Source organism: Pteropus medius, unplaced genomic scaffold, assembly GCF_902729225.1.
Source record: "Pteropus medius unplaced genomic scaffold, Ma_sr-lr_union100, whole genome shotgun sequence".
Lineage (NCBI taxonomy): Eukaryota > Metazoa > Chordata > Mammalia > Chiroptera > Pteropodidae > Pteropus > Pteropus medius.
The window spans coordinates 1,369,470-1,393,898 of record NW_024353517.1 but is presented as its reverse complement, the minus strand read 5'-3'; the positions used below and the strand labels follow the sequence as shown (position 1 = coordinate 1,393,898).

General features: G+C 35.4%; 1 protein-coding gene and 1 long non-coding RNA gene across 7 annotated transcripts in view; one reads left to right on the top strand and one right to left on the bottom strand.

The window, feature by feature from the left end:
- Nucleotides 1–19,158, bottom strand: part of ATP11B (ATPase phospholipid transporting 11B (putative)) — a 102,375-nt gene extending 83,217 nt beyond the window's left edge. For 3 of the 5 annotated variants that reach the window (XR_005650267.1, XM_039850743.1, XM_039850744.1), the window contains exon 1: nt 18,849–19,158. Coding sequence is in view for 4 of the 5 variants with exons in the window: in XM_039850743.1 (XP_039706677.1) it covers nt 18,849–18,875 (27 nt within the window). In the remaining variant the exon portion in view is untranslated. The remainder of the gene's footprint in view (nt 1–18,848) is intronic. The other 2 variants (XM_039850745.1, XM_039850742.1) reach the window with 2 other exon arrangements.
- Nucleotides 19,159–19,196: 38 nt separating this feature from the next.
- LOC120592979 (uncharacterized) lies at nt 19,197–22,282 on the top strand. Of its 2 annotated transcripts, none has more exons than XR_005650269.1 (2): nt 19,197–20,389; nt 21,731–22,282. It is a non-coding gene; the product is annotated as an uncharacterized LOC120592979 (long non-coding RNA). The 2 variants fall into 2 exon arrangements; XR_005650268.1 differs by having other exon boundaries at nt 19,215–19,465.
- Nucleotides 22,283–24,429: the final 2,147 nt, after the last annotated feature.

Here is a 24,429-nt window from a genome sequence, read left to right as displayed (position 1 = left end):
CTCTAAAGTTCATAAAGTTACAAGAAGGATACACAGGTAACTGGAGTATTAGACTGCATGAACCATATTCATTCACTATCTATTCTATAATCCTGTTAACATAAAACTAAGTTATACACCAAGCATGTAAACTTCTGGCATAAATGAAAGAAAAAAGAAAGTAAATTTGAGAATATATAAATCTTTAAGAAGATGTCGAGACAACTGACACTGAGAAACACTGATACAGAATTTTATTTTTTGTGAATAAATTCTACAAAGATTAGAATTTATTATGTTCATCTAACGAAACAAAAGAGATCCTCCCCAAAAGTTATAAATACATGTTTTGAATGTTTTACATACACTATTGCGACATTTCATTCATGACTACTATATATAGAGTACAGATATATGTGTGTGTATATTCTATATTTATAAATGCACGTACTTTCAAGGAAACATGCTCATCACTCTCCATTCATCCCTACTGGATGTACCAGTGATCTCATACTCTGGTGTTGGAACTCCTGAGATTTCTACAATTATTTTAAGAATACATATTGAAATGTTCAAAAAATAAAATCAATTTTAAATTAAACTGAATTTTAAATTCAGTATCACCATATTCCAAAATACTGTAATTAAAAATAAAATGACAATTCCAAAAGGAGAATAATAAGATTTTCCTGATTCCCAAAGATATAACATCCACTTATGTATTCTGAATTGTTTTTTCAGTTGTGATTAATTCACATGATCTCATCCAATCATGACGTAATCAATGACATGCACATATGTGTGGGTATGTGGGGTTTTTTTCACACATAAAATAGTTAAATTTTCTATTTGTGACTATAGTATAAGTAGAGCTAAATATCCCTTCTGTAAATTAAACCTATAACTGCAGTTTATTAGCATTATCTTCTCTGCAACAGATTACATTAGGCACAAACAAAAATAATACAACTGTCCAAAAATGAAGAAACTGACTTATAGCAGGGTCCATAAATGGGATTCAGGTCTGTGATGCATGCAATTTTACATATATATGCATTTGTCTGATGAGAGTGAGCAAAGGTTTCATCAGATTTTCATAATATAAAGAAGCTTAAAACCACTTACCTAAAGTCCTGCTTTTGTAATCAGTTCCCCATCTCAGTATTCCGTATTTTTAAAATGACACAAGAACCTTTGCCTCAATAACACCTCTACTCCCTTTAACAGGAGTCAAAACAAACAACTATTATAAATTAATTGTATAAGTGTGCTGTTAGTGTGAAGTTCAAGTACAGTTTCAGACTATTTCTAGCAAGCATTATCAGCAATTCTATGGCACTGAGAAAGAAATACAATCTGAACTCTGTAATCACTAGGCTACATGCCAGGGTTCAGAAACCTTTGGCACATGTTACATTTTTTTGTAGTCATCCCAGACTACTCATTTACACCTTCAACCCTTCGATGCTTGCCTGCTCCTTTACTCTCTGATTTCATCTTTTCCTAGACAAGGAATCAAGATAGAATAATGCTATACTAGTCATGCTGATTTTATTTTAATGCCTGCTAAAAAGGAGAGTCTAGGCTTTGGAAGCACACAAATTTAAATGATTTAAGAACAAAAACTCTCATACTCTAAAAAAGCATGTAATTCAAAACCTCTTTTCTCTTCTGTCTGGATTTGTGAGCATACATTAAAACTATAGGTACTTAAAAGGTAAATAAGGTGGGTATTTAAGGTGAGAAAAAATCTCATGGTGGGATTTAGAGAAAGAACTGACAACACACAGGGTTGATTTGAAAGAGACTCCTTGGGTAACTGTAAACTGATGAGACTTAGGGAAACCAAACCAGCAAATAACTTTATAATTTTTAAAAGTTGTTATTTGGCTTAAAGCAGTTTTGGAAACGAATCACAACATTTTACATTTTCATACCAAACATACCAGCCTCTGCACTATCTTAAAATCCCAAAGGTTTTGTAAAAAATATAAGAATTATAAAGACCTAAGAAGAGACTAAAACTATAGTGCTATTATTAATATCGCATTTCTTTCACATAACAAGAAAACATCATCTTTAAAGTTCACAGTAACCAAAGCAAATTTGTGCCTCTTATTTTTGTTCCAACGTCCACACGCACATGAAAATAGGCTAGCAAAAATACAATGCTTCTGGGGACAAATGATTTAATGTATTTTACTGCATTTACAAACTTAATTGTGAATTACTGTTTCCTGGACATACTTTGAATAAAACAGACCTACTGTAAGGACAAGATAATTTTACACTGTTAACAGACCAAAGCAAGGTGACAGAGAATAACTTAAAATGCCCAATATGTAAACAAACACAATAGTTTAACTTTTTGTTTCATGTTACAAAATTTTCATTTTAGGACTTAAGATGTGTTTGCCATACATCAGATTTCTGGGCTTCCAAGAACTGTGGCTTAGTACAGGGATGGGTTGAGACTGGCTCTCTAGCTATAACATATAAAATTTAGAGTGATTTTTGATTTCTAAATTCTTAAATCACCTGCCAGTGCTTTACTACAGAAAGCTCATCTCTGATAGGTAATATTACCTCCCTAACTTAATTCCCTACCCTAATATATACCTCCAGCAAAAGCCTGCTCATCCTTCATATTCCAGCTTAAGAATTTCCTTCTCAGTGGAGCTTTACCTGACACTCCTCCTCCTCCAGAAACAAAGGCAGGCATTTGTTATTTACTATACCCACCAACCCTTTTATACACTCTTGTTACTGATTTTATAACACTGAACTGTAATTGCTGATCTGTATACCTACATCCCCCTCCAGAATATGTCATTTTTTAGTTAAATGTATTGGGGTGACACTGGTTAATAAAATTATATAGTTGAAGTGTACAATTCTATAATACATCATCCGTATCTTGGATTGTGTTTGCCACCCAGTCAAATCTCTTTTTATCATCATATATTTGACCTCCTTTATTCTTTTCTACCTCTCCCACCCCATTTCCCCTCTGGTAACCACTAAACTGTTGTCTGTGTCTATGAGTTTTGTCTGTCTCATTTGTTTGTTGCTTTCAGCTTTATATCTCACATATGAGTGAAATCATATGGTTCTCAGCTTTTTCTGTCTGATTTATTTCACTTAGCATATACTCAAGATCCATCCGTGTTGTTGCAACTGACATTATTCATCTTTTCTAACGGCTGAGTAATATTCAATTGTATATATCCACCACATCTTTTTCCAATCATCTATCAAAGGGTACTTGGGTTGTTTCCAAGTTTTGGCCAACATGATTAATGCTACAATGAACATAGGAGTACATGTGTCTTTACAAATGTTTTCAAATTTTGGGGGTAGATAGATACCCAGAAGAAGGATTGCTGGGTCCTATGGTAATTCTACACTTAATTTTTTGAAGAACCTCCATACTGTTTCTCATAGTGGCTGTATCAACTTACACTCCTACCAGCAGAGTATGAGGGTTCCTTTTTCTCTCCAACCCTTATTACTCGTCTTGTTGATAATAGCCATTGTGATAGGTGTGAAGTAGAATCTCACTGTGGTTTTGATTTGTATTTCCGTAATAGCTAGTGAAGCTGAGCATCTCTTCATACATCTGTTGGCCGTTTGTACATTTTCTTGGGAGAGAGATTTGTCAGTTCAGGTCCTTTCCCATTTTTCAACTGAACTTTTTGTTGTTGTTGTTGAGTTGTATGAGTTTTTTGCATCTTTTGGAGATTAGCCCCTTATTGGAGATGTTGTTTGCAAATATCTTCTCCCATTTGGATGGTTGTCTCTTTATTTTGTTAATGGTTTCTGTTGCTGTGCAGAAGCTTTTTAGTTTGATACAGTCCCATTCATTTATTTTTGCTTTTACTTGCTTTGTCTTTGAGGTCAAATTCACAAAATCTTTTCTAAGACCAAGGTCCATAAGTTTAGTACCTATGTTTTCTTCTATGTATTTTATTGTTTCAGGTCTTATATTTAGGTCTTTGATCTCTTTTGAGTCAATTTTTGTGTAGGGAAACAAATACAATCTATTTCCATTCATTTGCACATGGCTTTCCAATTTCCCCAGCACCATTTACTGAAGAGACTTTCTTTTCTCCACTGTATGTTTTTGGCTCCTTTGTCAAAAATTATTTGCATGTACATGTATATATACATATGTGTATACACACACACGCCCAGGTTTATTCTTGGGTTCTCAGTTCTGTTTCATCGGTCTGTGCGTCTGTTCTTTTGCCAATACCAAGCTGCTTTGATTATAGTATAATTTGAAGTCAGGGATGTGATACTTACAGCTTTGTCCTATTTCTCAGGGTTGCTTTGGCTATTCAGTGGTTTTTGTAGTTCTATGCAAATCTGATTTTTTATTCTACTTCTTTAAAAACTGCCAATGGGATTTTGATGGGGACTGTATTAAATCTGCATACTGCTTTAGGTAACATGGCCATTTTAACTCTGTTGATTCTTCCAATCCATGAACATGAAATATCTCTTCTTCAAATTTTCATTTAAAAATGTAATTTTCATTATATAGGTCCCTCACATCCTTTGTTAAGTTTATTCCCAGGTATTTTATTCTTTTCGCTGCAATTGTAAAAAGAACTGTTTTTTTCTTTTTCTGAAATTTCATTGTTAGCATACAGGAATTCAATGGATTTCTGTATACTGATTTTATATTATCCTGCAACTTTACTGTATTTGTTTATTGTTTTTAATAGTTTTTCTGGTATAACAATCTTAAAGGTTGCATATGCTAGTCATTTAATAAATATTTACTGTATGGGTTAAATTCTTTAGTTTTCAGGTTCTGAATTTGGTTTTATAATATCTTTAACAACAGGTTTTTCTACCGAATTGATTTTAAATTCAATATTTAAATTGAAAAGGAAAAACCTTAAAAGTGAGTAAGTAGAATGAAATCTATCACTACTGGTAGAAGAGGGGCTAACTGGGAACTTTTCATTCTGATATTCCTATATTTATCCTGTATTTATCAAAGCCATTTATTTCAGCTTTATAGTTGGTGGGGGTTCATTTCTAGAAGTCAAAGAAATCAACTTCTATTAGGACAATGCAAATCAAAACCACAATGAGAAACCACTACACACACATTAGGATGAATGACAGAAAATAAGTATCAGTGAAGATGTGAAGAGATTGGAATCCTTGTGCCCTGTTGGTGGGAATGCAGAGGATGCAGCCACTGTGAAAATGGAATGGCAACTCCTCAAAAATGTAAACGGACAACCATATGACCCAGCAATTCCACTTCTACATATTTATTTAAAAGACGTAAAAGCATAGACTTGAACAGAGTTGTACATCCATGTTCATGTCAGCATTATTCACAACAGCTAAAAGGTGGAAGCAACCCAAGCGTTCGCCAACAGACGAAGAGATAAGCAAGACGTGGTACATACCTACAACCAGATATTATCCAGCCTTCAAAAGGAAGGACATTTCGACACATGCTACAAGACTGATAAACCTTGAGGACATTATGCAAAAAGTGAAATAAGCCTGTCACAAAAGGACAAATATTAATGACTCCTCTTATATAAGGAATAAGAGTAGCCAAATTTAGTTTTCCAGGCCTTTGGTGAAGGGGAGAATGGAGAGTTAATGTTTAATGGGTACAAGGGTTTGGTTTGAGAAGATGAAAAAATTCAGGAGATGGATGGTGGTGATGGCTGCACAACAATGTAAATGTACTTAATGCCACAGAATTGTACCACTTAAAAATGATTAAAATAGTAAGTTTATGTTACATATATTTTACCACAATTAAAAATATCAGTTTCACCCATTTTGGACTTTATCATGGATTTTCTGGATTAGAAGAGCCCTATTTGGCCATAAATCAACCATGATAATAAATGTCTCTTGTTTGTTAAACTAGTGATTTCTGTGTATGGAATCACAGAGACATTTATAAAAAATAAATGTGAGGCTGTTTCAGTTTAGATCAATTTTTAAAAGTCACAGGTCTTAGTAAGGGAGAATTTAAAGCTTCTATAATCAAGAAACCTAAATTTGATTTTTTTTGGTCTGCCTATCCAGTTGAACACTAGCTGGAAAAAGAGTGAAATTAGTAAATATTATAACTAGATTGTTGATAGATGAGTAAAAAGAGACTTCCACCCAGGTTTCTCAAACACTTCTGCGTCTTCTCTCTCTCCCCTCAAAATTATAAACAGTGGCAATCAAGATGGCTTCCTAGGTCCTCTTTAGTATATCAGAAGCAGTAACTCTGAGACAGGCCAGAGACATGTAGTCAGTCCAATATCTTTTACACAGTATCTTCAAAGTTTACTGTTTAAAAAATACATAAATCACAGACACAACCACAAAATTCTAAACAATAACATTAAAAAGCATATTAAAGTCAAAGAATAGAGAGGGTGGGTGAATTCTATTTAGTTATTTAGGCAAGGATCCACACAAAAGGTAGAATAAAGCAGTGGAAGGCAGGCACACAACTGTCTTATTAATTCTATATATAGGAAACCTGTTTTCAGGAATGCCTGAACCAAGAAATCTCTACCAAATAAGAACGGCAGCGATAAAAGCTAGCAATCTTGTACTTCCTACCAGTTCCACTTTCCACAGTCTAGACATCCTACTTTTCATCTTGCCATAATTATAAACATATTTAATGTTTCTCAAAATCTATAACTCTTGCTTTTACATAGAATAAAAGTGTAAGCTGTTCCTGTTATCAGACAGGTAAATGTAATGTCAAGCATTTATATTCAGCAAATCAAAGTAATACTATTACTGAACTGTTTCTAAATGACCATACACTTTGCTCTACAGGCTCTTCTATTCACCTATCATTTTCCAATTGGTTGCTTAAGTGTGATTTCCTATTCTCATTGAGTAAATGTTCTTTAAAAGTGATAGTTCTCTATTATAGCTAAGAGACTACATGCCTCAAAGTCAAAACTGCTTTTGGGGAATGAGCCTAAGGGAAGGAATATTACTAGGGTACATTTCAGAAATAAGGTTGAGACTGATTTTCATAATCATTGGGGGTGGGGGGTTGTCTACTAGCATTAAGTGGGTGGGTGAATGGGCAGGTAGGGCAGAGGTATTAGACATCCTGCAATGCATAATAGTCCTGCCAACGAAGAAATATCCTTTGAACCAGACAACTTTCAAATGCCATGTCTGATACTCACGTTGGTAAAAATCTCTTTAGAATAATACGAACCCCTTATTTAAATATAAACAAACAAAATATTTTGTATGGATTTATGAATTTTACAAGAATACAACTACCAGATAAATTGAAGATATACTTTGCTTTGTCAGTACTTTATAAAGAATTGTTCACTGTTTCAGAAAATTGCACCACCAGTGGAAATGACACTTGAAATTTGAGTTACCAATACGCTACACATTCAGCAGTTTGCATTAATAGCCATGCATTCACAATGATTATAGCAACTGGTTATTATGTCTAGTGTAGTTATAACTGAGCATTTACATACTGTAAAAGGTATTATTTAATATAAATGTGTTTATTTTCCCTTCACATGATAACTAGGGTTTTAATGTTGATTTCTTTTTTAAAAAAGTTATTTGTATATGCAGGTTATATATTTAAATTTTATTTCAGAATAAGGGGCATTTATAAAATATTTGTTAGAAATAGGGGACATTGGGATCAATAGGGTTGAAAAGCAATGATATACTTGGATGGCCAAAAAGTAACACATTACAAGTATTCGCAAATTGGGTCTATAACAGAATCACTCATGTCAGAAGATGTTGGTTATCCATGAGCAGTACAGCCAGTATTCAAACCAGGAAACTACAAATATTTCCGAGTAAGGATTTAAAATAATGTATTACGTAAAAAGTCTAAACAATAAGAACATAAAAAAAATACTGAAGTTAAAGAAAGAGATGCTGCATGAATCTCATGTAGACAAGAAATGAAACAAAAGAGAGAAAAAACTAGGGTGGAATTCAATTGTCTTATTAATTTTATATGCTAGAAACCTGAGAAACAAGCTTCACAAGAAAGTAAAACAAGTCTATACAAGGTTGAGGAGAAAAAAAGGATTCATCAAATCCAAAGCTACTGCTATAAAAATTGGAAAATTAAACTTTAAGCAGAGAAGTGATTATTTAGCAACACTAGGTCAAACTAATTCTGAAAATGTATTTTAAAAAACACAAAAGAATACTTTGGCATATTTTCAGTTTTTACAGCAAGTAGTTAACGGATCCTGCATAATGACTATTAAAATTACACTGCTGATCTGAAATTCCTGCTTTCTGGCATGTTCCTAAATATAATGAAAAGAATTTACTTTAGCAACCAAAGAGTATTTACTGAGTACTTTCTATATGCTTCATAGTGTGCTAGGGACCACTGATCATAAAAAGAAATATATGACTTAGTCCCTGCCCACTTGAAATTGACAAAACCTTAGTGACTTAGGCCCTATTAATCTTAGACATCATTTAATTTCCTATTTCCCCTCACATATTTAAGATCAAATTAGAATCTTCTGGTTTCAATATGGGACACCCAGCACAGACACCTAGTAAGCAACTAGATATGTTTAAAGGTTAGGAAAGAAGATTGGACTTGAAATTGAAACCCAACAAGTATAATGATGATGATTAAAGTCAAATATGTGTATGAGACTGCCTATTAGAAGTGTACAGAGGAAGTAGAGAATGAGGGTAAGAAATGGAATTCTCACAGATATCATTTAAGATACATGTAGGAGAAGAGAAATAAGCAAAGGAGAAAGATCTCAGAGAGCAAGAAAAACAAGAAGAGTGGTATGGCAGAAATCAAGGAAGAAGTTGCAGAAAGGAATCAGTTCAACTAAAAAAAAAAAACTACTGAACTTATTAGAAAATCATTGGTGGCTTTTGCCAATACCAACTGAATATAGTTAAAAGGACTACAATGGATTGATAATTGTAGTGTAGATTGATAATTGAGTGGAGAAGAGAGTGGGGAACTGGAGATAGTGGTTATTGAAAAGCTGGATAAAGTAAAGATTTTTAGTGTAAGCAATTTATAAGCATATTTTTAGGTGTGAAATAAAGAATCTGGTAAAGAGGGAGAAAAATACATTTATAGGAAAGAAAAAATTATTGGAAGATCAAAGAAGAAAAGAAAATGATCAAGAGCCAAGGTATAAAGCATTAACTTTGCAAATGGATAGGATCTCACCTCACTTAAAATGAAGAGAATTTTTTTAGTTGAACATGAAAAATGGAGAGAGCTGAAATTACATACTATCACATTTTCTTTTCTTTTCTTTACTGGTAATTCTAAGAAACACTTTTGTGATGAGTTGATAAACTCTCATCAACTGAGTAATTAAATTGTTACTCCGTGTTTACAGACTTCATATCTTCTTATGGCTTTCTGAATACACTCGTATCTCCAATGAATGCTCAAATTGCTGTCACAAATCAGATCATTGGTTCATCGCTTTTAGATTTAATTCTAAACTTCATATTCACTTTTTTATTACTAATAGATATTTATTGTACAATGAAAAAAACATAATTAGGAAATTAGAGATTAATTATTAGTGGTCATCACACTCACTTCTGATAAGCGAAGGCATTGGTTCTCACCAATGTTCAGACCAGTAAAAACCTTTTAATTGGGAAACCGATATAAAGTTGCCAACTTTTTATTTTTCCAGGCAAGAATATTAACAAAAAAGAAAATAAGGAAAACAAGTTAAGATATGGTAACTAAATATAATGTGTTATCCCAGATGGGATTTTGAGCCAGAAAAAAAGGATATTAATGAAAAACTAACAACATCTGAATAAGGTATGGAGTTTAATTAATACTAATGTATTAGTATTGGCTCATTAATAGGACAAATGTAGCATAATAATGTAAGATATTAACAAGAGAAAATGGGTGAAGGGAACATAGAGGAATTCTCTATTATCTTTGCAATGTTTCTGTAAATCCGTAACTATTTTAAGATTTAAAATTCTTTAAAATTTAAAAAATTTTTAAAACAAAGACATCAATAAATTTAAGCAAAGACATGTACACATATACATACATACACACACAAACATATATGCATTACATTGAGCTAGTTTTTCTCATTTCGTTATAAATCACTAAAAACTTTATCTCAATCTACAGGAAATATCATCATTAGGGAACCCAAGATCTAGGAGACAATGAAGAGTCTTAAAAACATCTGATTATTTAAGAACTTGGACTTTAACTATCTCATAATAAATTCCTGTTTCTTTTTTATTTTGCAAATATACGCTGGAGAAAAAGTTGATCAACATTGGTAGAAAGCACTGCATCAATTCCCTTTTATGCTGCATAAAGAGTTGGATCCGTAAAGTCTGAGGATCTCCCATATATCTAAGTTTAAAGGCCAGTTTCTCCACAACATTTAAATTTCAACAGGAAAACAATGTTATAGAATACTTTACTTCCCTGTCTTTCAATACAAAAGAATCAAGAAACACCTTCACATATTTGCTACAGTTTTCCGAACTTCTATATTAAAGAGAGAGTATGGTGGAAAACTGAGATAAGCAAAAATATTTATAGTCCCTTTGTAGCCAGCCAGTGAAGAAACAATTTCCTAGGTAACAGGTGATTAAGTACTGAACTACTTGAGCTTTATCTGCCAACTGCACTCATTGCAAGGGACTCTTCAAAGGGAAATCTCAGAATACCAATATGCAATACAAGTTTATTGAGAAAAATGTGCTTCATACTATACACTGTACCAAATTCAAGTAAAATTATTTGACCATTCTGAAATATCGATTATCAAATAAATACCTTTATTGTCTCTTATAAACAATGTGAGAGATTACCAACAAAGTAACAATTATTAAAAGCATACTTGATACCAGCAATAATAAATGCCAGAAAGCAATGGAATAAGTAGTATCTTTGATATGTGAAAGTGAAAGTAATTGTTAATTTAGAATTGTCTTCCTAAATTAGTTTACCACCCATTAACCCTTGCTTAAAAATAAAAGGATGTATTTCAGCAAGAATAAAAATCGAGAGAGAAGAGATTATATGCAAAGAACAATGATGAGTAAAAGAAATCACTAGATCCTTTTTGGTAAATCAAAAAGAGTAACTGTTAAAAAAATTAGAAAATGTTCTGAGTTTAAAAGAAGTAGAACTACAACACACATTGTGGGAGAAAATACCTGCTAATCACATATGTGATAAGGGTCTTATATCTAGAACATATAAAAAAATTTCTTCGAATTCACTTTTTAAAAGTTTTATTTAATGAGCAAAAGATCTGAATAGGCACCTTTCCAAAAAAAGATATACAAACTGTTAAAAGAGACATGAAAAGATATTAGAAATCATTAGTTATTAGGGAAATGTAAACCAAAACTACAAATCCTCACCCACTATGATGGCTATAATCAAAAAGCAAGTGTTGACAAGGATATGAGGAATCCTCATACATTGCTGGTGGGAATGTAAAATGGTGCAGCCACTTTGGAAAACTATTGACAATTCCACATAGTAACTCAAGTTAAAAATAGTTACCATACAATATAGTGATTCCACTCCTTAGGTATATAACCAAGAAAAATGAAAATAAACATCTACACAAAAACTTGGATCTGAATAGTCAAAGCAGCATTACTTCTAATAGCCAAAACGTGGAAACGAACTAATACCTACTAATGAATGGTTAAACAAAATGTTGTATATCCATACAATGGAATATTATTTAGCAATAAAAAGGAAAGACTGCACAACTCTATGAATATACTAAAAAACCTGAATTGTTTAATTTAAATAGGTAAATCGGTTGAGTTATATTTCAATAAAGCTGGTAAAAGAAAAAAAGAACTAAACTATTATAGTAATAGTAATGTGGAAGGTGAGAGAGGGAATATTGGCATTAAAATTTTCTAAATCCCTATATAATTTACAGGCAGATAGAGATACTCAATATATAGGCATGGCAAGAAAATAAAAGATGAAAATACAACCCATAGCGTCAACATCATCAAAAGTGAAAACAGGAATAGAACAAATTCAATGCAAAGATAATAAAAATTCTAGAAAGATTTCCCACAGAATTAGACAAACTATAAATCGCATATGTGAGTAAAGAACCAATGCAATTCTGAAAAAAAGAAAAAGAATTGGGGGTTCTGCTCAGCCAGTTATCAAGAATTATCCTGAAAATACTATAATTAAGACAGTGCGGAGCACCAAAAGAGCAACAGATGAATAAACAGAATAGAGAAATAGAAAGAGAACATGATATTTGAAAGAGAATGCTGGTTTATGACAGAGAAGGTAAACAACACAGATTGGGGGGAAAAGTGACTCATTCAATCAACAGCACTGGGACAATTAACTTTCCATATGAAAGAAAATTATTTACTTTCTTCCTTATACAAAAATCAATTCCAGATATGTTAAGGACATAAGTGTTGAAAAAATATATTTTAAGACCATTTAAAGAAAACATTAGAAAAATAGCTTAATGATCTTGGTATAGGAATTTCTAAACAAGTAATAAAAAGCAAAAATCATGTGCCTATTAAATTTACCTATGAATAAATTTAAATTGTCTATATCAAAGACACCATCAACAAAGTTAAATTCAAGGAACAGACTGGAAGATATTTACAACATATGAAACAAAGAATTAGCATCCAGACTACACAAATAACTAATATGGAAAAGGCAAACTAAACAACCCAATAAAAAAAAAGGTAATCTGGTCATATGAATGAAATACAGGACACCTGAATCTCATTAACATCAGGAAAATGCAAATTAAAACAAAATGAGTTACAATTCACATCCATCAGATCAATAAATTTTTTCAAGTCCACAATACAATGTGTTGACCAAGAGGTAGGTAAAGGGGAACTTTAATGTTTTGAAAAATATTCTGGCCATATCTAGTACTAGTCATATGCGTATACCCCGCCCCCCAGCAATTCCACTTCTAAGTATTCCAATTAAAAAAAAACAAAACAGTGTTTGCAGCTGCCACTGCACTGTCATCGGGCCGCCTCCACTGACTGAGCTCCAGCCGAAGGAGAAGGAGGGTAACCAAGGTCTCTCTACCACGGTTGGTACAAAGGGGACTGCCCACAAATTCACCAGTGGTAAAACACAGAGGAAGCAACTGGCTACAAAAGCCGCTGGCAACAGTGCACCCTCTACTGGAGGAGTGAAGAAACCTCATCATTACAGGTCTGGAACCGTGGCACTCCAGGGAAATTAAATATCAGAAGTCCACTGAACTTCTGATTCTCCAACTTTCTTTCCAGCGTCTGCAGCAAGAAATTGCTCAGAACTTCAAAAACATCTGTGCTTCCAGAGTGCAGCTACTGAGTGCTTTGTGAGAGATCTAGTTGGCCTTTTTCAAGACATCAACCTGTGTGCTATCCATACCAAGCGTGTAACAATTATACCAAAAGCCAGCCAGCTAGCACACTGCACATGTGCAGAATGTGGAGAACATAGAACGTACTTAAGAATCCACAATGATGGGAGATATTTCATTCTTTAAAAAAAATTCTCTTCTTCTTGTTATTGGTAGATCTGAACGATAGCTTTCATTCCCTCTTCCCCCACTCCATGGGATCAAAAGGAACTTAAGTATATGATAGTAAGTGGAAAAATAGGGGACAGAAATCAGACATCGGCAGTTTTTCCATTTTTGTTTGTGTGTGAAATTTTAATATATATGCGGGGACATAAAATATTAATGCAAGTCAAAATGTTTCAGTGAACAAGTTTCCAGTTCAACTTTATAAAATTATAAATAAACCAGTTAGATTTTTCTGGACAAAAATAGAATTTGGATTTTTTAAAAAACGAGTAAATTTCTTGTTAATGGCAAAAAAAAACCCCACATAAACCTAAATAAGAATGGTCACTGAGGTATTTTTTTTGTATTAGGAGAAAAAAAAGACAACAATGCAAATATCCAGTAGGGAAGAAGAGACTCCTAGAAGACTGTCTAGACAGAATTCATTGTGATAGTGTCAGAGCCTAGCAACATGCTATCACAGACTAGGTGTTCATAAAATGTTTGAGTGAATGAATAAATAAAAATGAAAGAAATGGTGTTACCTCCAAGTGGATGCAGAGTTGAGAAACAGCTTTTGTTACATGGAGAACTAAAACAAAACAGACCAATATCCCTGCCTTCATAAGATAAATGAGACAAATAAGAAAATTATAGATATATTAAATAGTGATAAGTGCTAAGAGAAATAAAAAGCAGGGAAGGGAGATAGGGAAGTATTGGGGCGGGTTACAATTTTACATTGAATGTCCAGGCCTCACATATAAGATAACTGAATAAAGACATGAAAGGAGTGAAAGGGCCAGCAGATAACTGGAGGAAGAACATTCCAGGCAGGGGTAACAGCCAGGGCAAAGATCTGAGATTGAAGTACTGTATGCATGACACATGAATTGCAAGGGACCAGGAGAGTTAGTGAAGAGTGATGGGAAAGAAGTGGTTTTGGAGGGGTTGGGGAGTGGGATACAGGTCAAGTAGACTTTGGTTTTTATTCTGAGCAAAAAGGCAAGTCCTTAGAAGGTTTTAAACACAGGAATTACATGATCTAACTTGTGTTGTAATAAGACTGCTCTGGCTGCTATGTTGAAAATAGAATGCAAGGATAAAGGGATACTGAATGGTAATCATAAGGTTCTTTGGAAGATGTGGTCAAGGTCCCCACTTCAGGGCTGCTGGGATACTTAAGATTCCTCTAGTGCTTGACCCTCCCTAACCAAATGAAAAACTGGGTATCTAAGATATATGTCTGAACATAGAGATAAAAGAAGAAAATACTCAAAGATCTAGGTTCTTAAACATTAATTCCTGAGATTAAAACCTATTAGTCACACACCAAAATAATACCACCATAGGGCTGTGCTTCCTTCTACTCTTGATTCATTCCTTGAGAGAAAGGCAAAGAATGCAGGTACTTCCACACTGATGCTTACAATGGGCCAACTGCTGCTTTGAGCGCAAGGGATATAAAGACCAACAAGATACAGGCCCTCCCTTAGATATTTACAGTCTAGTCTAGTGAGTGAGATATCTAGACTTAATGTGTTATACAGAAACACAGCAGCACTAGTTAGAACTATAACATGAGCCACAAATGCAAGCCACACATGTAATTTTTAAATTTCTGGTAACCACATTTTTTAAAAGTTAAAAAAAAAAAAAGGTAAAATTCATTGTAATAGTATTTTACTCTACCCAATATCTCCAAAATATTATTTAACATGTAACCAACATAAAAAATTGAGATATTTTATGTTCTTTTTCTCCTACTGTTTTTGAAATCCTGTGTGTATCATATACTTAATATCTCGACTAGTCACATTTCAAGTGTTCTGGAGAGCAGTTATGCAGAATAGGCCTTTTTTTTTTTTTTTGGAAACTGAAAATAATTAGAAATTTTTAGGTATAGGACAAAATAGTAGAGGGAGGCTTGGACATTTTCACAGGTAAAAGGAAAAAAGTAAGAGTAAGCATACTAGTAGAGATAACTGATGGGGACTGTGGAGAATGGGATTAAGAGCACAAGTAGTTAGCTTAAAAAATGGATGGTCATACCTTTGTTTGTAACAGGTGAAGGGAAGAATTAAGTATAGCTATAAGCAAGTTCAGTAAGTGTGATTGGTAAAAGAACAGAAAGTTGGGAGAGTTGAAGAAGTGTTCCATTTTGTCTGAATCAGAAGACGATCTTATCAGCCCTTCCACCATTGCCAACACAAATCTGAAGGGACTACATTTATGGTACAATTTAAGAAATGGCATCTTAGTATGACAACATTAAGGTGTATTTTTGTAAAATTACAGTAATTTTCTAGCTTTCTTCTGTACCTGTCAATCTTAAATTTTGTCACTTTAAACACAGAAACACTACTATGGATTCATTCTTTCCTCCTCTATTCAGCAAACAAGTACCCAATGTCTAATATGTGCCAAGTACTGTGAGACAGTGAGCATAGAGACGAATAAGGCCCTCACTGACCTACATTTGTAACCTCAGTACTTAGCATATTATGTGTGCACACAGTAAATGCTTTAAAAACATAGCATTGCATTGCTCTATAAATGTTTCAAATCAACTAATACATGTATTGACAAAGACTTTCATTTAAAAGTCTAAAGTAGTGCTGTCCAGTAGAATTTTCTGTGATGAAAATGTTCTACTCTTATTTATCCAACACAGTAGCTAAGTCACATTCATTTTTAATCTAATCTAATTATTTAGAATTTTAATTTTAACAGCCAATGTGGTCATCGACTACCACACAAATCTGAATATTAGAATACAATGAATAGCTATTGGTATTTCCACTATTATGATCAAGGTGTTGTTGACTATAATGAGTTATTACACAAACTATGCTGTTAGAAATGGGTACACTATGGATAATACTAATTGTACCAGAAAAAGATTATAAGAAAATTTTCTTAGTGTAAAATAACTTTAGCATTATGAGCAAAAAAAAAAAAAAAAAAAAAAAATAAAAGAGAAAGAAAAGAAAAAAGAAAGGATATTTCAATCTTTTCTTTTCACTCTATTCCCCCAAGGGAAAACATTGACCTCACAACCTCCTGATTTTTCTCATCGTGTCAAATAGTGAAAACACTTTGTAGAGATAAGAAGTCAAAGATTTCTTTAATTAGAAAGAAATTACTAGAGCATACAGTTGTTTCTGTAATAAAATGACAATTTTTTTTTTGGCAAGACAACATAAGTTGTTCAACATCAGAATTCATATAATCAATAAAGTGTTTATAACTCCAAAAACCTGTCCTTGTGATTTGCTTTTCTCAAATTTGCCCCCTTTATCTGAACTTTTAAAATGAACCTATTGCTAAAAAGACATGAGACTCAATCCATTGATCAAATGGAAGTATAATCTAAACTAGACTTTAAATTGAGTAATTCCTGGTATAGTAACTAAAATAGCTGTTTATGACTGGCATAGTAAAAATATACTTTTATTACTGTTTATCCACTATCCTTAATGTATCATTTAAGTGACTGTACAATGTTAATCAAAGTCACAAAGGCCTACATTGCCAGAGGTCTTATTACATACTTAGATTTGATAAAAATAAAACCAGTGAAGTGAGCAACTAAATGTCAGAGATAGCATTTTTATGCATAGCAACTTGTTCAACTTGTTAACCACCTGGTAAGGCAGTTGTCTTGTAAATTAAACCACACAACTTCCTGCCCTTCCCTTTAGTTGTATTCATTTAAAGCCATTTAAAAAAAACATTACCGGATTGTCTTTCTTGAAGAAGAGCGGTTACACAACCAAGATTTTATTCAGGTTAACAAAAATACCTAACACTCAGAAGTGCTGTCTTAATCTGCTAGAAAAAGCTTTAAGAGAACCACTTTAGAATGATCTTCCCATCATACAAAAAAAACACCATCAGGTAACTAAGCCTTCTATACATGAAGATTGTCAAATCAAAAGCATAAGATCAGACCTATAATAATTAACTTCCAAATTCGAGTTACTGTGTTATGGCTTAATGCAACAAAGCCAAAGTATTACCACAATATAGTAGTATAACAATATTATTAGCTTGGTTTCCTAATAAGGCATACACCTGGGATATCTGAATTTACAATTAGCTGAACACTGAGAGCCAACATTTGTTTGAGTGGCAGGCAGTTCTAGTTTTATTTATAAGTTTTTTAGACGGACGTCCACTGCAAAATTAATCAACAGAAAGCCGGTTCTGAAACAGCATACTTCCTAAGTCTTAACATTAAAATGCTGTTCTAGAGCAGGGAAAAAGAGTTAACGATGCTTTAGTCTGACAAAAATCGTTTTTGTTTCACTGCCTTTTGAATGAGTAAACAAAACCACTAAATTGTGGAAGAATTTAATTAATGCGATTTAGAAATTAAAGAGCAGCTAGCAACAGACCTCACAGGGACAAGGTTAGGCTTCTTCGGCCAGGAGCAATTTCTGTCCTAATTTGTCACTGCTGCCTCAGTGTTTGTAGTTGCCAGGAGGTAGTAGGAAAGATTTTTCCCTCTGAATTAATTCTGAGAAAGGTAGCGCTTTTGATATGTCTTAAGTCATCCTCTTCTACGATTCATTTTCTTCTCCAGATATTCCATGGGTTCCAAACCTGTCTCGCTCAAACTGCCTTTAGGAGAACAGGGAAAGGTAAGGTCTACATTTCAAAAGTTTCGCCTGGGGTGGGGTGAGGACAAAGTAGGAAGGAAAATGTAGTCCTTCATAAATGTCGTACACCTTTTCCGAAACTTGACGGGCTGTTGTGAGTATTTTCTTTCCCTCACCCAGGCCTTGTAACATTTCTTTCGTTGAGTTTAGACTAGATAAGGCACCCTCCTCGATAATCAAAGCAACAATGAATCGTGACACTAATTGAAAACTGACAAGGGGGAGCTGCAGACAAATTCTTCCCCTCCCCTTCACTCAAAACATGTCCCAAATTGCTAGAGGCAGGAAACGCAAGCCTCTTTCCTCTCCCTCGCCGCGTCTGCTCAGGGGTACGGGACGCCGACCCCGCTCTGGACTCCGCGCCTGACCGCGGCCGCCCAACAGCGGCGAGGAGGAGGGAGGAACCGGGCAGCGCGGGGCAGGAAGCGGCCGCCTCCCGCCGCCCCAGCGGCCAGGGCTCGCCGGCGAGACGCGCCCCGGGGCTGCGTGGGGCTCTGCCGGCTGCGGCCCCCGCGCCCGCCTCGCTGCGGCCTAGCCAGGGGCCCCGCGTCCCGGCCTTTCCCGCCGCCCAAGCCCGAGAGGCCGCGCGCGAGCGACCCGGAGGTGGAGGCGCAGAGGCACCTACCAGCTGCTGCCGGACCCAGCGCCACATGCCCCCGCCGACGCCGTCCCGGTCCCGCGAGACGCGGGGGCCGCGGGGCCGCGGGTGGAGGCCGACGAGCCAGAGGGGGAAGCAGCAGAGCCCCTCTGGCTGAAGTTCCGCTCGCCGCCGCCACCTCACTCCCTGCGCCGGGTTCCCATCTCGCCGCGTCGGCCGCGAGTCCTACAGGCGCAGCCCCAGCACCGCCCCCGCCCGGTGCTGCTGAGCCTGCCGTCGCGCCGCAGCCTCCTTCATTACTGACCGTTGTCAACCAAAGCACCGCCACAACCCCACCCCGCCCTGCCCGGCACCCCGGCCCCACCCGGGCCCGCCCCCGGCGCCCCAGCCCGCCCCCCGGACGTGACGACAGGGGCTGCGTGGACCCAGGCTCCCCGCGCGCCCTGCTCGGGTCCTGAGCTGGGCTTATACGTGTGGGCGGGAGCATCCTCGGCAGTGGAAAGGTGTGGGGCTCTCGAGCGCGGTGCTTGCTCTCTGCCTCCTTTCCCCTTTTCAGGGGTAGGATTAAGCCACATCTGTGTGTCTGTCTTTCTGCGGAGTCTGCAACCTCTGACCGACCGCTCTATTTCTGCCTCCTGTTGCAGGTCGGTTTCTGCTTCTCTGTTTTCTTTGCCCCTGTCCCGCAACACAGAAACGCAACCGTCTCGAGAGTAGTGGCTGGAGGTTAATCCCCAGAGGTCTCCACTTCGGGTTCAGTTGACTTGTCAAGCCTTTGTCTCAACGCATAACGCGGCCTTCTTTAGTAAACGACTGAGTTGGGGAATCTTGGTCACTACCTTTAATTTTGAAACGGATTGCAACTCTCTTTTGCCTGATCCCCCTGTGGAAAAACCAGTGTTTCCAGGAGAACGGACGAGATATTCTGTTTTGCCTAGCTAAATGGAACAGGTCAGGGTGAGAAATACTTTATGGAAAGAGACTCTGTGAATTATTACTTAACTGTATCCCAAATTTCAGTAGATAGAAGTGGAGGGAGGAATTGATTCTAAATGCTATGGCGGAATATGATAATTATTTTCAAGATAACTGTGTAAAGATCATAATGGTAACTCAAATTGACAGGAACAAAATGAGCACTCAAAGCAGTGTTTTGTTCTAAACATTTTCAAGACCAATATTATACACCTCATTAACTCAAAGAGCATAGAGTATTTTTGTACTATAGATTATAATCTTTTAGTGGTGAGATAATCAATTTAGTGTGTTGTGATCAGTATTTTTCAAAATAGGATAAAACAATATATAGCACAATGTAAGCAATATGTATTGTTTTGTCACAATATGAAAAGAATTTCTTCCTGTTGGTTGTGGTTGGAAAGATTTGAAATGCATCTTTTTGGGAATACACAGGATTTAAGGCAGACACTGTAAAAGAAAGGGAAAAAAAATGTATTTGGAGTTAGTGATAACTGATTCATTCCATTGCTATTTCTTAAACGTATTGAGCACCAAATGTCTGCATAACAACTGCTTAAAACTAGGAAGAGACACACAAGCAACTTTTTAAGGTGAGTCCCTTCTCTCTGGGTGGTGTGTACAATCTAGTTGGAAAGAGTAGTTACAGAGAGAAATCAGTTAAATCCAATCCAAGTCAATATGGGATTAAGTCCTAAAGAACTATACTGATAATCATCATTAATTTCAGAAACTCATGGGCAATAGCAGTTGGGGAAGAGTTCAGAAGAAAAGAGCTAAATTTAAACTGAACTTGAAATGGGAGGATGAAGGGAAGGTGGAGGTAGGGGCTTTCCAGCAGGAAGAACTGCAGAACAAATACCTAAAGAGTGAAGAAAGTTGAAGATGTTTGAAGTCCAGCTACTAATTTGGAGTAATAGGGGTTGGGCTTGGGTAAATAAGAGAGACAGAGTATTGGGACAGTTTCTGGCTAATCACAAGTTTACAGGAAATAGGCAATCCCTAGAATTTTCTGAACAAGGAAATGACAAGATGAAATTAGAATGTTATCCCATAGACATTCTATGTGATAGGTTGGAGAGAAAAGAAAAGTCAGATAGGAAATTATTGCCAGAGTGAAACATAGAATGCAAAAGTGCTGGACTGGAGAAGAGCCAGAAGTAAAGCATGGTATAGGAAGTTGTACTCTGGTGATAGACAAGAAAACTGAAATTTAAGCTGTTCAAAGTGAAGTGACAGACCTTCCAGGAGAATAGTTTATCATCATCACATAATAGCCACTGAATTAATAGTGTAAATATTGTTTTTTGTTGTGTAAACTTAATATAAATCTGTGCTAGTTATACACGTGAGATGTGTTCATTCCCAGGGGGAAAAAAAGACATCTCCTGGTTTGATATAATAGAGATTCTCAGGTATAACAACAACAAAGAGGGATATTTTTCAGAACATCTTGGACCATCAATAGAAAGCAGAGACTATAAGCTTGGTAAAGTCAAGATTCCTGGCTCATTCATTTTGGTACCTATAGTGTCTAAAGGGTACTTGATTAATATTTGTTAAATTAATAATTTAATGTCAATACCTGAGTAGTTAGGAAAAAAATGTCTAGTTCAAGAATATCAAAGTGATAAAAAGCAAAGTATACTGAATGATTTTAGTAGATCCTAAGCTATGCAGTAAGACCAGAAAGGATTCCATCCTTTCACTTAGAGCACAACTCTTCAAGGGTCAGTCTGATTGGAGGACACCGAGTCTTGCCTTAATTATTTCTATAGCGAATAGAAATAATGGTGCCATCAGATGGGCACTAGAGTCTACTCTATCTCATTTTTTAAAAGGGCAACTTTCCACTTTCTCAAAATCATAAATCTAATATACTCGAAATTATTTTGCTTAAAAAGCATTTTCTTTCTGATTAATTATCCTTCCAGAATTTCTAGATCAGACTTTGGGCAAATAAAAAACAGGAGTGACGTCAGAAACATGGCAGAGTGAGAGATGTCTCCATATCTCTCCCCTTGAAACAACAAGCTGAACATCTAAAACTCAAGAAAAAACACCCAACCTGCACACCAGCATGTCTGAGCGTGGGATGTGCGCATAAGAGCTACCACAGGAAAAAATACATGTCGGAGAACCTTGAAAAGAGGATAATGGTCTTGCAAGGCTTTTGGGACTCGGCCTCTAAAGCTTTTTTCACAGCTGATGTCTTCTGTGATTTTTCTCCATCCATCTTACAGGATAACTCTATCTCTCAATCACTGTAAAATAAATACAAATATGTAAAACTAAATTAATGTATGCATATGGACAAGGACTGAGTTGAGGAGGCCGTGGCAGTATACAAAAAGGTTGATTTGTTGGGATTTTGAGGCTATTAGTAAATTATTATGTTTTTCTTAATGCTATTGTTGTAAGTGTAACAAACACAATGTAAAACTAACTTGTTAAAAATATAATAATAAAATAAAATAAAAAACGGACTTCAGGCAAGCTTTTTCCGTACTGATCAGTATTATATATTTTATCACCTTGTGAAGAAATTCATTAGGAACAATATCACATTACATTTTTGTACCTTTTCTTGGAAGTTTTTCAAACAGTTATCCATTGTGGACTGAGTGATACGAATGCGGTTTTAATTTTTGGCTATTTATGCTTTTACAGAACTGAAACTAAAAACCATTGTGAGAACTGAAAGCCATAAAAATGATCTCTTTCTTGAAAAGTACAAATATGTAAAGCATAAATAGGTTCTGCACCTTCCTTCTGCCTTAACGTTTGATAACTTGATACTACTTTTGCATGAACTAGATATAGCTATCACTTCTTTTGTAAAAAAAAAAAACAAAAAACCCCAAAACAGAAAAACGAACTTTTATGTGTTTTTGACTTAGATTTATTTATCATAAGAGAGGAGGAGCTTAAAAAGACAAGCAGCCTGTGACTGACAGAAAGACTGATGGCCTCTGAGCAGCTGCAGCAAAACCAAAGCTGCTATTAATAATCTCCAATACGTAACTAACTTTTGGTTATTTTGCTTATACAAGAGATCAAATTATTTAGTCGTCTAGAAGCATTAGTATTGTAATACTTTATCTTATGGACATAACAAGGAAGTCTCATTGCTTTAGGTTAGATATTTTATGAGTGAGGTTTTTGTGTTTTGTTTTTCTGATTAAAATGACTGCTTTAGGTCTTAGAGACAGTCTTAGTCTTAGAGACAGAAAATTAAATGGTGGTCGCCAGGGGCTGAGGAGAGAGGGGAATGAAGAGTTTTTATCTAATGGGTATAGTTTCAGTTTTATAAGATGAAAAGAGTTATGGAGATGGATGGTGGTGATGGTTGTACTACATTATGAATATTTAATACTACTGAACTGTACATTTTTTAAAAAAATAGTCACCATGATAAATTGTATGTGTATTTTACCACAACTAAAAAGAAAAAGGGAAACAATGACTGCATAAGTAGGTATTGCTAACAGCTGCTTCATAGATTTTATAGGTTTAACCATTCCAGTTGTGTTCAATGGCAAAATCTTGGCATTTGCCCTTTTAGCTGTATTAGAATGGATCCAAAATTAAATTTTTTTGAGGGAAATCTCGGCTTAGCCCACAAATATTTCCTCAGTTCCCTTCTTTTTCCTTAACTTTTATAAAACAACATTAACCCTATTCCCAATTCCACGGAGTATTAGTGGAAATAAATATACTCTAAATTGCCAACCCGCCTGTCTGGTGTGCAGAAATGATCAGTTGGGAAAAGTAATGTTAATGGAAGATTTCCTTAAGACTTTGCACTTCATGTAGGTGATCTAACTTTTATCCTGAGATTAAAAAATAATGATCACAAATCTGACTTTGCATATTCTTGTTTTAGCCCTGCCTGTGATTACTATTGGTGAGCTGCAGTTTGGAATCATATGACCATCTGAAGTCTAGGGACCCCACGACTGTTTTAACTGTGGAGGTGCAGCTGAGAACACCACTCCCTCATCACACTGTTCTCTTCATGAGAGCCTGCAGAAATTCATTACCACAAATGACTGTGCTTCTCTTGAGCAACTCGTTTGTTTTATAATCTTCTGAGCATTTTGAATTGTGTAATTGAATGTGCTTCCTTCCATCATGTGTTGGTCGTGTAAGAATTCAGAAGCTTACTTACAGTAAGTGCACAGACTCTACAGTGTACGTTTTGTGAAATATTTTTACTCTGACTACTTATTTTGTCTACTCTTAGTTTCCCTTTGGTTGGTTACTCCATTTCCTTAATATCTTATTATACCGTAAGTATTTTGTAAGCCATCTTCAATTTTTTTGAATAGGAGGAATAAAGGGAAATATAAGGCATAACTATTCATTATTATAAATCAAAAAGATTAGTTTTAAGATGACATAACCATGAACCGCAAATAATCAAATCTGAAGATTATGCGATTTCTTTTACCTATACCACAATTACCTGTATTTTCACTACACTGATTATAAAGGTGCAGTTGTATGAGTAGGAAATTGACTAGAAGGAAACAAAACCAACTAAAGGCTGAAGCCAGGTAAAGCAGTATGTGAAAGGAGGAAAAAAAATGTGAGCAAAAAGAAAATATGCTGAGTCAAAGAGAGAAATCAA